Source organism: Zasmidium cellare (assembly GCF_010093935.1).
Source record: "Zasmidium cellare ATCC 36951 unplaced genomic scaffold M409scaffold_35, whole genome shotgun sequence".
NCBI lineage: Eukaryota > Fungi > Ascomycota > Dothideomycetes > Mycosphaerellales > Mycosphaerellaceae > Zasmidium > Zasmidium cellare.
Window position 1 is genome coordinate 423,158 of NW_022986979.1, and position 11,966 is coordinate 435,123.

At 50.5% G+C, this 11,966-nt stretch overlaps 6 protein-coding genes across 6 annotated transcripts; 3 read left to right on the forward strand and 3 right to left on the reverse strand.

The window, feature by feature from the left end:
- Positions 1-1,031: 1,031 nt before the first annotated feature.
- Positions 1,032-2,180, forward strand: M409DRAFT_58326 (uncharacterized protein; the record flags this gene model as incomplete). Its single annotated transcript, XM_033813879.1, has 6 exons — positions 1,032-1,208; positions 1,256-1,507; positions 1,555-1,666; positions 1,714-1,823; positions 1,870-1,939; positions 1,987-2,180. 6 exons carry the CDS (start codon positions 1,032-1,034, stop codon positions 2,178-2,180), a joined length of 915 nt encoding a protein of 304 aa, XP_033663478.1.
- Positions 2,181-2,642: 462 nt separating this feature from the next.
- On the forward strand, positions 2,643-4,186 carry M409DRAFT_69147 (uncharacterized protein; the record flags this gene model as incomplete). The annotated part of the gene is made up of 3 exons (XM_033818154.1): positions 2,643-2,802; positions 2,853-3,595; positions 4,139-4,186. 3 exons carry the CDS (start codon positions 2,643-2,645, stop codon positions 4,184-4,186), a joined length of 951 nt encoding a protein of 316 aa, XP_033663479.1.
- A 178-nt stretch (positions 4,187-4,364) lies between these two features.
- Positions 4,365-5,297, reverse strand: M409DRAFT_27212 (uncharacterized protein; the record flags this gene model as incomplete). The annotated part of the gene is made up of 1 exon (XM_033808472.1): positions 4,365-5,297. The coding sequence occupies one exon, from the start codon at positions 5,295-5,297 to the stop codon at positions 4,365-4,367; it is 933 nt and encodes a 310-aa protein (XP_033663480.1).
- A 1,324-nt stretch (positions 5,298-6,621) lies between these two features.
- On the forward strand, positions 6,622-7,735 carry M409DRAFT_69148 (uncharacterized protein; the record flags this gene model as incomplete). Its single annotated transcript, XM_033818155.1, has 4 exons — positions 6,622-6,663; positions 6,728-6,983; positions 7,045-7,199; positions 7,247-7,735. 4 exons carry the CDS (start codon positions 6,622-6,624, stop codon positions 7,733-7,735), a joined length of 942 nt encoding a protein of 313 aa, XP_033663481.1.
- A 95-nt stretch (positions 7,736-7,830) lies between these two features.
- On the reverse strand, positions 7,831-8,717 carry M409DRAFT_27214 (uncharacterized protein; the record flags this gene model as incomplete). Its single annotated transcript, XM_033808473.1, has 2 exons — positions 7,831-8,181; positions 8,235-8,717. 2 exons carry the CDS (start codon positions 8,715-8,717, stop codon positions 7,831-7,833), a joined length of 834 nt encoding a protein of 277 aa, XP_033663482.1.
- A 1,604-nt stretch (positions 8,718-10,321) lies between these two features.
- Positions 10,322-11,540, reverse strand: M409DRAFT_58330 (uncharacterized protein; the record flags this gene model as incomplete). Its single annotated transcript, XM_033813880.1, has 4 exons — positions 10,322-10,554; positions 10,617-10,840; positions 10,908-10,978; positions 11,212-11,540. Coding segments are annotated over 4 exons (857 nt in total), but the record flags the coding sequence as incomplete, so codon positions are not given.
- Between the last annotated feature and the right edge of the window lie 426 nt (positions 11,541-11,966).

Here is an 11,966-nt window from a genome sequence, read left to right on the forward strand (position 1 = left end):
GATTGTGTTGATGGATGGCTGGAAGGCAACCTCGTCATGATCTCTTACATGAGTCGGGCATGCTTTCAACCTCAATAATATACAGCTCAGTTGTGCAGTAAGCGTCAGGGTTAGGGTTGGCACAGTTTTCGGTTACGATGGTAGTCACTGCACAAATGATGGGCTCTACAGTCTCGGCTTGGACCCGTAGAAGCATCGATCTCTGAATGTTTTGTGCCAGCTGTGCAACTTGGATAGCCAACGTGGAACACAATGTAGACAGGGAAGGTATCATGGGAGAAGCTGAACTTCACATGCTTTGATACGATTGAAAGCATGATTGATGCAAATACGAAGACCCCATGGCTATAACCAGTCTGGCTGAGATTAGGCTGCCACCACGGCTATGTCGCGGCAACAATTCATCCTCAATCTGGAGTTTGTTCTTATTGCAGATGAGACTCTGACAGAATTAAAGTCAAGAAGAATCTTCCCTCCATCTTCAGAGCTGTCTCGTGGTCTGGAGCTGAAGTTGAGGGCTCGCTTATAACCCCTGTACATAACCAATCTATATGGGACGTCCCAACCCGTACAATATATTGGTGGCGCCATTTGTTCCGATTAGGAGGAACAACTACCGAATAACTATCGGCGTGATATGAATACACAGCTGGGTTCGCGGCGCTGGATGAAACCTGCCAAACACAATTCTCATGCATGTTCGACATTCAAGCGAGTTGATAGTGTCCAGCCCATCGGTCTCCTCTCCGCCTATAGTCATTCGTGCGACTGGATGTTGCCATGATCCTAGACATACACCACATGTCGCTTCCGCTGGTGGTGTGCCAGGATGTTCTCGCCATCTCATCAATTATTCTTCTACGCTTCTTCCGTCCACGCTTCTTCCTTCCGACCTTGGCTTTCCCTCTTCCTTTCTTCCCGCATTCATTCGATGCTAAACGCAACATCGCCAGTACCTTCTCTTTTCTTCACTTCTACTTTCCTCGCTGGTCGATTACTTTCAGCCGCTTCTTGCGGTACAGGGCGGACTAATGTTGCTTGGGTCGCGGAATCCCGACATCTACTACGTCAATCCCGAGAAGGAACTCAATGCTGGAATCTGGGCGCTCTATGCCGGTGCCACTGCCTTTCTCGCTTTGAGAGTATGGACAAAGATATTCCGTCGGCATGGTCTTTGGTATGATGATTACATTCTGTTGGTGTCTTGGGTATGTATGTCTATCGCGTTGATGTGTAAGTCGCTGACAAATTTCAGGCCATACTGACCGCCAACGACATCATGATATCGGTCGAGTATGCGACAGGATATGTTACTCACACATGGGATGACCGCATGCATATCCTGATCAACATCACCTCTTGTGGAACTCTACTTGGACAGAGCCTTACGAAGACGGCGTTCGCTGTGACACTTCTCAAGCTGACCAGGGGCTTCGCGCATTGGAAGACTTGCCATATAGTGCTGTGGTTCTGTATTATCAGCATGTGTTCTTTCAACCTTGTCAAGGTATGGACTGATCTTAGCGGGTGGTGTTTGTGGCTGACGATCTTCAGGTGTTCATCCAGTGGGCAAAGGTGTGTGATGATCACAGCTACGATGATTGGTATCGTCTCGACTTTTGCATGTACAAAGCGCCTCGCAACAAGTTTAAGGAGGCAGGGAATTGTATGTACTAATCTTATGGGAAGCGTGTTGTACTGACTTGCGCTTAGACTACAACATGGTCATGGACTTTGTCTTTGCTGCGTTTCCGTGGGCAATCACTTACAATCTCGACATGAAAAGGAAGGAGAAGATAGGCCTTTGCGTGACCTTGAGCTTGGTTCGTCGGCATTTCTTGATGATGTACTGTTTTTTGACTCTTTCAGGGCATGATTGTTGCAATCACAACTGCCATCCGCACAGAGTGGAAGTTTGATGGGAATGGGAAGGATGAATGTTCGTATGAAGATCGATCGTACTCGGATACTGCTGACTTTCCTCAGGGTACTTCTGGCGCAATGCGATGTCAAACATCTGGTACTCGTCAGAGATTACTGGGACGATCATGGTGCAATGTATACCTGTGTTGCGGCCGCTCGTACAAGAGATACACACTTCTTTACGGTCGAAAAGGCTGGGGTCCACGATTGATGAGGTGGCTTTGGAAAATGTTGAGCCACGGTATCACGCTGTATAATACTTCGATCCTCTTCGTGAAGGGTAGACAGACCCCTGAACTATCATTCCTGCGGCCTTAACATTCGGTCTTCAATTCCTCCGGTGGCTGGATGCTCATTGTCTCGGATAGGCTCAAAAAGCGAGTGCCCTGAGTGTGCAGTCTGAAGGAGGAGAGGGACAGACATGATCGAAGGACCGTCACCTTTGCACCCAGGTAGAACACGATTCGAGAACAAGACGCTTCCATTGCCTTTCCGAGTGAGTTCTGGCCGGTAACACAGCCTGGCAGGTCCTAAAGGGATGTTGCTCGATCGGGCTTTATGTAAGGGCCGGCTCTGCCTGCTTAAACCCGGCTGACGGGCATGAAGGCATTTCTCGGTCGAGTCTTGCGCAAGGCTGCTTTATATCGGTTCGAGACGCATGTCCAGCGGCACAGTGAGAGGTTGAAGCTAGGGGCTGGATTAGACAGAACACCGCAATCATGTCGGGACAAGCTGCAGAAGATGAAATATCGTCGCCCACTACGAATGCGGTTGAGGAGAAGCCCGTATCTCCTCTGGTTGAGCCACAATGCCCTGATGGAGGACTTCAAGCCTGGTTGCAGGTGCTCGGCAGCTGGATGATGATCTTCAATACTTGGGGTGTGGAAGCATCTTTCCTCTCGCGAAAGAGCTTAGCTGATGATTTCCAGGAATCCTCAACACCTTCGGAGACTATCAAACGTACTACGAGTCCGGAAGAATCTTCCATGCCTCTTCTTCAGACATCTCCTGGATACGCTCCATTCAAAGTTTCATGGTATTTGCGACGGGTGCATTGATTGGGCCAATCTATGACCGCGGCCATCTTCGATTGCTCCTTATCATGGGTGTATTCGGAGTAGTGTTTGGGCATATGATGCTGTCACTCTGTCACACTTTCTGGGAGGCGCTCCTGGCTCAGGGCTTTGTGGTTGGCATTGGTGGTGGATGTCTTTTCGTCCCATCACTGGCAATACTGTCACCATACTTCAACACCCGTCTTGGACTGGCCATAGGACTTGCAGCATCGGGGTCGTCGATCGGAGGGATAATCTATCCGGTCATGTTTGCGAAATTGATCGATCAAGTTGGCTTTGGCTGGACGACGAGAATTATCGGTTTTGCCGCTCTGGCGACACTGCTGGTTCCGATCTGTGTGTCGAGGATGCTCACAAAACCGGGCAGAGTTCGAAAGCTACTCGATATGACTGCTTTCACGGACGGACCATTTATGTTGTGTGTTTTTGGATGCTTCTTTGGGTTTGCCGGCATTTACGTTGCGTTCTTCTACGTCCCCTTCTTCGCCTCATCGTCCGGATTCTGGAGCGCTAGCAAGTCGTTGTATCTGGTGTGCATTCTCAATACGGGATCATTCTTTGGGAGGACCCTGCCGAATTGGCTTCTTCTCTGGAGTGTTTATTGCCACGCCCCCAGTCCTCTTCGTACGGCTCAGCTCAGACAAATCTAAAGTTGGGACACGTTTGGGGATGGCGTTCGCTATGGTTGGTCTTGGCGTGCTTGTGGGAGGACCTGGTGGAGGGGGAGCTCTGCAGCGTAAGGCTGGGTCTCTGGACTGGACAGGCACTTGGACGTTCGCAGGTATGCTTGCTTTGGCGTCTGGGGTGTCTTTTCTAGTGCTGCGGATCTGGCAGGGTGGGCTGAATCCTCGTACTGTAGTATAGATGAGTGAACAGACTCAATCAGACCCCTGGTAGCTTCGGCGAATATTCGACTTGAAGCCACTCCTCGGTGCAAATCCGAGACAGGAGGCCGGCAAATCCAGCATCGGTCCGAACGGGTTGGTCATGTAAAGAGGTGCGCTGTCTCGATCGAATTCCTGCTTTTCGTCCGGGCTCAGGAGGGACTTCGTCCCCCCACCGCGTTTCTGGTTTGCCGCTATGCAGATTTTAGATGAAGCAAACCATTGTGAGAGTTTGGAAGAGGTCGTCAGGGTTAGGGATTGCAGAATTTGGGGTTGGCGACAAACGTAACTTGCTCATCATAGGCATTCAATCAAGCCGCTCATCGTATCACTTGGCGCTGTCCTTCCCCGTCTCTGTTGCTCCCCAGCACGAGATATCACAAGAATAGGTAGAGTACTCTCAAAACCCGTAGTATGAATGCATAACGTATGTACACTCAAAAGGAGGAATCCCAACCAATAGCCACCATCACTCAATGCCTCAAATCTTCGACGCCTTCAATTGCTGGGGCTCAATGTATCCCTCAACGCCAGCCATGTAGTCACCAGTCTCGTCAAGAGTCGATAAGATGTCCAGATGCTCCCAAGTCATTCCCATCTTTTCGTGCAAAGCTTGAATGGAGATTGGGATCAAGTCTGCTTCCTTGCCATTCTCATTGCTCCAACTGCTCACAATCTCGCTGATCGTGGGGAAAGTGTCATAAGCCAGGAGCTTCGTCCCAGGCTGTTCATCTTCAATCAAGGCTCGAACAAACTTGCCAGTAGATTTACTAGGATCGATTATTGGCATGCGGAAAGTGTTTTTCAGAGGCATGATGAACATGTAGCGACCGGTAGCTTCGTTTGGCCGTGGTGTGAGAGATGGGTTGTCGTTGTAGCCGCCGAGGTAGATGAGACTCGTCTTCTTGGCCAGATCTGGATGTGCAGTCTCGATGTAGTTGGCAATCCAGGCTTTCGCATTTGCGTGCTGCGATCGAGGATATTTTCCACCGGATGCTTTGATGACGTCGATCAATGGAGAGAAGATGAAGCGTTCGAGAGATGGGACTTTGGCTGCAGCGTCGACAGCTCGTCGTCCTTGCCCAGTTTCAGTTTCATACGCTTTCTCGCTCGCCGATTCGTATGATTTGCCTTCGGCGTCGAGCGCTGCTTTCAATGGCCGCCAGACAGCCCAGTAATCGGTGTTGAGGAAGATGGCATTGGCATTGGTGAAGGCTTTTTCGATTGAGGCGGCGTCATTCAGGTCTGCTTGTACAACTTCCGCTCCAAGATTGGCGAGCTCTGTGGCTGCTTGAGATGTAGGATTGCGGGTCGTGATGCGGACTCGCCATGTTGGGAGATTGAGGAAAGTTCGTGCGACTGAACCTCCCTGCTTGCCAGTGCCGCCGACGACGACGATCAACTTCTGAGACATGGTGAGATGGGTTGTGAGGTGATGAGAGTTGTGTATGGGGGATTATTTTCTCTTATCATCATGAGACGGGGACGAGTCCCGCCGAGAGGTCGGCCTTACTGCTTGATCCGTGAAGAAAATGTCGAAAGTTGTTCCGCAATTGTTATTGGGGGTCGTGCTTAGAAAGGTGGCTTGACCCCCAATGCTCGTTCGGCCCGAACGGGGGAGGAAGAAGCGGATGAACTTCTGCGGAGCTCGCCATCGTCATCAGCCTCTTTTGTCAGTGGCGATTGATCTTGGGTAATTGCAATGAGATGTCTGCTGCCGCCTAAATTGATGGTGTGAGCCGTGCGTATGGAGCCAACGCGCTGGATGGTAGTGTTTGGAGAATTGCCCAAAGCGGTAATTTTGAAAGCTTGCATGTGAGGCTGCACAGGCCATGCAATCCTACAGCTGTGCAAATTTTATTCATTTGATCATTGTGCTTCGATTGACGCCGTCAAGAGGGAATGAGTTTGCGGCCGCAAACCAATGTCCAGCGATTTGCCCGGTGGTCGGGCAGGCCAACTTCACCATTGGGTCGCCACACTTACGACTTTCTGGAGACCTGGTTAAATCTTGGTCTCAACTTCATGTCCTGCAGTCTGTAGAGGAGCGTGTGATAGCTCAGAAAGATTTTGATGTTGGCTTCCGAAGATGGTTAGCGGGTCACTAGCGGCTCCACTCCGTTTCGCTGGCCAATGAGGAGGGGCCTTGGCAAAACCGACCCCCAGTACACTAAGTAAGAGACCGCCTGACGGCGGCCATCTCTCTTACTTAGACAATAAATAAACACATCAAAATATTTACTCTCGTAGAGACCCGAGTTCACTCGCAGAAACTTGGAAGGCGAAGTCGCAGAATCATGCCGCCAAGCGTGCAGCTTCTCGTTCGACTAGGTCGCCCTCAACAGCCTTGCGACATTGTACACGACTTCCTGTCATTGAGCGCAACCATCAACGTGCAGCTTTCGGCTGCGACACAATCTCTGCAGCTGCCTTTCAGTCACGACGGAGCTAATACATGGGTCAAAGCAGAATGTTGCGACTTGTGAGTCCCAGGTCGAGAGCTCGTGCTACAACGCATTGCGTAGCTGGAACGAAGATTGTGCTGTCCTAAACGGGCATGCATGCCGCTGGATATCAACTTCAGCGAAAGCGAGCACGCCGGATCTAAGTTGTATCCGCGACCCGAATAAAGCTCAACTGAAAAGAGGACTCGTCGTGGCAGGTATTGTCATCGTAATAGCACGCACAGCAAGACGAAGTGAAGCCGAGTTAACATTATATCAGTCCTCATTCTCATCATGCCAAACAGCAATCACATCAAGAGGCTCGCTATTGTCGGCGTACGTTGTGAGAATTCATTCAGTTCTTGTTCAAGGACTAACGCTCTCGGCGACTGAATTGTAGGCTGGCGGCAATGTCGGTGCTTCTACTATCAGGCATCTTCTCCAAATCAATCCTGATATCTCTGTTACAATCATAAGTCGAAACGAGTCCACCGCCACATTTTCCTCGTCGTCTCGAATAATCGTCAGAAAGGGCTCGTACGATGATGCCTCGTTTCTGGGTTCTGCGCTACATGGCAATGAGATGGCCATGTTTGCTTTGAGTCTATATGCAGAGGGACTGCAGCCGAGACTGATTGATCTCGCAGCGAAGGTAAGTTTGCTGTTGCTGCTGAACGGAGAGTGGCTCTCACTTATAATGATGACGGGCCGGGGTAGAATGGATCATTCCCAACGAGTACGGCGCAGACGGGATGAATGAAGCGATGTTGAAGTCGAATCAATTCTTGCACGGCAAGGCCGCCGCACGAAAGCAGATCGAAGACTTGGGAATGAAGTGGATCGGTGTAGCGACAAATCCGTGGACAGAGTTGGTATGTTATTCGGCTGCTGCACCGTGAGATTCTGATTATTGTTTTAGTGCATCCTCAACGGTTTGTTCGGATTCAAAGCTCCGCAGCGCACTGCAACTTTCTACAGCGGCAGTGGCTCGTTCAACGGCAGTTCAATGCAGCAGATCGGGCGGGGAATCGCGCAGCTGATCTCCCTGCCTACGATGTCGACTAGCAATCCGACTGCGTCGCTGGCACATTACGCCAACAGATTCGTCTACATCTCCTCGTTCTTGCTCAATCAGAACAAGATCTTCGAGTCGTTGAAGCGAGCTACCCATACGTCCGACGAGGATTGGACAGTCAAGCATTCATCCATCGAGGAGCGCATTAAAGATGGACAGGAGAAGATTGCGGAAGGAGACTTCAATGGGATGGCAGAAATGATGTTTGCATCATATATGGGAGAAGGGCTAGGCGGGGACTACCAGTCAAAACATCTAGAAGACAAAGAGGCGCTGGGGCTGGAAGACGAAGATCTTGACGAGATTGTGAAAGCCGCTCTAGCCAGCTATTAAGATTGAGAATTCCGCATACATGGTGTAGAAGAGGCCGGCATCGAGATTAAATGCGATGCATAATCGAAAGAAGTTTGAAGAAACCTCTGCGTCTGCTACGTCGTCACAAACTCTTCCTCTGCAGCACGTCGGATCCATGCCGCAACTTTGTCGGGCACACTCAGAAAGGGGCTATGGCTGGCTTCGACATGAGTTGCAAACACGATTCCGCCCTCGGCTTTGGCGTCGTTGATGATTGCATCCTGTTGAGCTTCAGATATACCATTATCCTTGGTAGTGACCAGGTACGAAACTGGCACATGATGCCATGCTTCGTAGTAGCCTCCGAACATCTCTTGTGTATGCATCGGTTTAATACGAGCGGTCCAGTAAGCCGCTTGTTCTGGAGACATGTCGTTGTAGAAGAGGTTCGTTGGATCTCGGGGAAGCATGGTCGGATCGGTCTCCTGTGAAGTCTGCTGTCATGAAATGACCTTTTTCAGAAACGAGTTGTACTTACACTGAAGACCCATCGGTTATCGCTCAAATGCGATTGTGGTGCTGGTGCAGATGCACCCATCTTCCCAACTGGAGGAAGGAGACCTGCGATTATCCCGAGGCCCAAAATCTTCCCCGTACTATCGGCCACAGTGCTATCTGGGCCAACCAGTCCCTTCAAGGCCCCATTGGCTTTGAGACCACCATTGCTGTGCCCGATCACGATGACATCTTCTCCCTTCGAAACACAGTCGCTGATGATACCATGCACCACAGCCACATCGTCGCTAGATGTCTTCGTAGCTGATAATTCGCCGATGGAAGGTAGAGCAGGAACGCGGCACTTGTATCCTGCGGATTCAAGTGGTACTCGGACGGAGTCGAAGCAAGATGGATCATGCCATCCTCCGTGGACGAAGACCAAAGTTGGTTTTGACGGCGGCATTGAAAGGTTGTTGATTGTAGACGACGATTGCGGTGGTCTTCCTGGCAAATGCTTCAACATTAAATGTTGCTAAAGCCACTTGGCATGTTGGACAAGATTGCTGCTTGGTAATCAGCCTCTCCGTGAAAAGCAGCTGAGTTGGTGGAGACGAAGGACTTCTCATTTGGGTAAGCTATGCGCAAAGCTCAACGGAATTGCAGGGATGTGACGACTCAAAGAGCACCTTATCCAGGTTGAGATGTTACCCAGAAGCACGAACATCGTCCGGTCCGATGGCCAGTATGTGTATACTGAGCTTGATAGTTGTAGTTTTGTGTCGGGGCAAGCGACTGCCGTCGTTCACCTGCTGTCTGATCGATACGCAAGCTATGCGCGACGCTTCCTCGTGAAAGGGTTACGAGGCCTATTCATTAATACCTGCCCCATTGCTTATGCGGGTTAGGGTCGAGATGTGGATCAGGTTTTCGTCCCAGCAGCGGGTGCGTGGGCAAGGTACTTCCGACGGGACTTTGGATGATCGATGTGATATCGGAACGATCTTCGGCGTGGCTCTGATCTCGACATCGAGTCTGCTCGACGAAGATTGCCTTTGAATCAGTCAGGAGTTCGCTGTTGCCTCACTGCCCGTCGTTCCAACGGAGAAGAGATTCAAAAAGTGAGCGGTCCAGATCAAGCTGGGCGGGAACGACAGCCGCACTGTGCCAGGCTAGTTCAAGGGGCAGCCTGCCGTTGCTCAGCCTCACGTGTGACGAAGACTGCGCAATTCGATCGCCACGAACCAACTGTCCATCATTTGCCGTACGATACTCTCTATATGGCTGGCATGGAGCTTGCTGCGGAAACATTCGTCGACTCTTTGTATCACACCTACCTGGCCGTGGTAGTTGACGTGGCGCTGGGATTCTGCCGTCAAGTCCAGGACGCTCTTCCCGGCGCCCGCCCCAGAATAACTACAGCAGATCAGCATAATCGTGATCATATTTCGCGATGGGCGAGCCTTTGGAGCCTCGCCTTCGATTGGTCGAGATGTCTGAATTCCCCTCAGCTGTGGGGGAATGTTAATCAAGATCGAAACCCCCGATTCGTGAACTAAACACAACTATACTTAACTATGAAGCGACCATCGTCTCTAGACACGGAGATTGTCATACGCAACAGCTCTGTAATGTGCTTGCCAAGCGTTGTGCATCCTCTGACTCGTACCAAAATGTGCCCGAGGGCTTGCTTGGGTATCTATGACAACACACAACTATGCTTAACTATGTTGCAGAAATGATTCGGCTACCAGACTCAACATGTAGCATTGTAGTTGCCTGGAATTAGCGATATCATTGCGAAGAGAATCGGCCGGCCGTAAGCAAAGCTTTGAGCATTTTGAATCAGTCCGAATGCAAGTACGAGTTCTGATTGATGCGTTCGAGAATGGATTTGTGATCCAATCATCTGTCATTTCAGTATCGAGAATGTCCGTACAACCGGTGCTGTAAATGGTGGTTAGTCGCTACCTGAACCGATGGTATTGCGAGAGTGCATGTTGTCGACGATTGATCCGATGCACCGCCGAGTATTGTGGGTGGCCGTGACTTCCCTAGATAGTTAGATTCCAAGATCGCGAACCAATGACTGCCTACGTAATTCTAATGTTCGATGTGAGCTCCAAACAATTATCGCAATAGCCGTGAGAGCATGTAGCTCAGTAGAGTCATGATAGATGTTGAAGATGATTCTCGGCCAAGAATCCATTCCTTGCCATGGGCACGAGTCAGGTCATGGCGGCGAATGGTGCCAGATGGATCGAAAAGTGGAAACAAAGCATCGACCAAGGCATCGATGAGGATAATGTCTCTGCAGTGTTGATGAGTTGGTTGGGGATGGCCTTGCTGGACGACTTCGTATTCTGGGGGAGTATGTCAGTGGTTGTCATCTCCAGTCATCATCATGAAAGACAGGTGAACTTACGAGCACAGCCGCTGTCGTCCCAGTTGCCGACCTTCTCGACCGGGCCACGAGCGACAGTCTCTCCAAAGTCCGGCTCCTCGAAGACGTACACCGCCTCTCCAGACACAGCCCAGCGCAGCTCGTACTTGGTGGCCGGCCACTTTCTCCTGAAGTAGAAAGGTGGCCATGCGAGTGACGATGCTTGCCTCACTGCTGTAGCGGTCGATCTGCTGGAGAAGTTCTCACTACAGCGGCAAGATCGCACGGTACTGATTTGCGATGAGGTCGTATCATGAGAGGAGGCCGTCATACACTTCAAGTGCAGCCATCATTGGATGCACCGTTGGTGTTTCGAGCGTCGGGAAGAGAAGACAGGCAGTTGCCTGCCGCACAAGTGGCTAGCAGGAGAGCCTTCAAGCAAAGGGTTTCGAGGCGCATCTCCCCACAACTCCGTTTATGACCATGCCGTAGGCCGAATTCTCGAAGGCACGGCACCTGTGCAGTCTCCGGGGATTGATCAGATTGCACGCTCGTTGCTCGAATTGCTGCAGCTCCTCCCAGCGAGCCCGACTGGGTTACCATGAACCCGGAGCCGTCCAGTGCTGCTGCTGCCCACCACAGAGCCCGCCTCGCTCGCACTGCTTCCAACGGGCGATGGGCCTTTCGCGGCAATGACGCCGCCAATTTGGTTTCTTACAAGATTCGTGGCTCCGACGAGGTCTTCTGGCGTGCTCGTGGACAGCTTGTTGGGTTTGGTGTCGTTGTTGGTGCTTGACTTTTGCTCGCGTTCGGCTTGGACTTGGTATATATTCAACTCAATCATACTCTCACCGTTGCGTTCACCATCTTCCACTCCACAACCCCGCTGCGCCTTCTCGCTGTCGCCTTCTCGCCTCTTACTACAATCCTTAAAGCCTATACGAATCCCTATCCCTATCTCTACCCCTACCTCTAAATTAGGTAAGCTTTCTTTTTACTATCTTGGTTTTCCTAGCTCGTACCTAGATTGTAAGATAATACTCTACGAGAGCTCTAACTCTAACCTAGAGGCAGTCCTATTTTCGCCGAAAGTAATTTCCTATTTAGGTAAAGCGCTTCCTAAACAAGTAACTTTTTCTCCGAGAATATACCCCGAGAATAGAGCGAAAAGACGCTATATTATATATAGTCTATCTACGCTCGGCTCGCTATATAGTACTTTATATCCTCTACGTAGTAGTAGTACTAGTAGGTACTAACTTCGGCGCTAATCGGATCGGGATTCGGTTAGTCTCGATAGCTAGTAATTAAAGTACGACTTAAGTCTACTAGGAACTCTATAGGTTCTATACCTTCTATCTATATATCGTCTCCTCGCGAGATATATATATC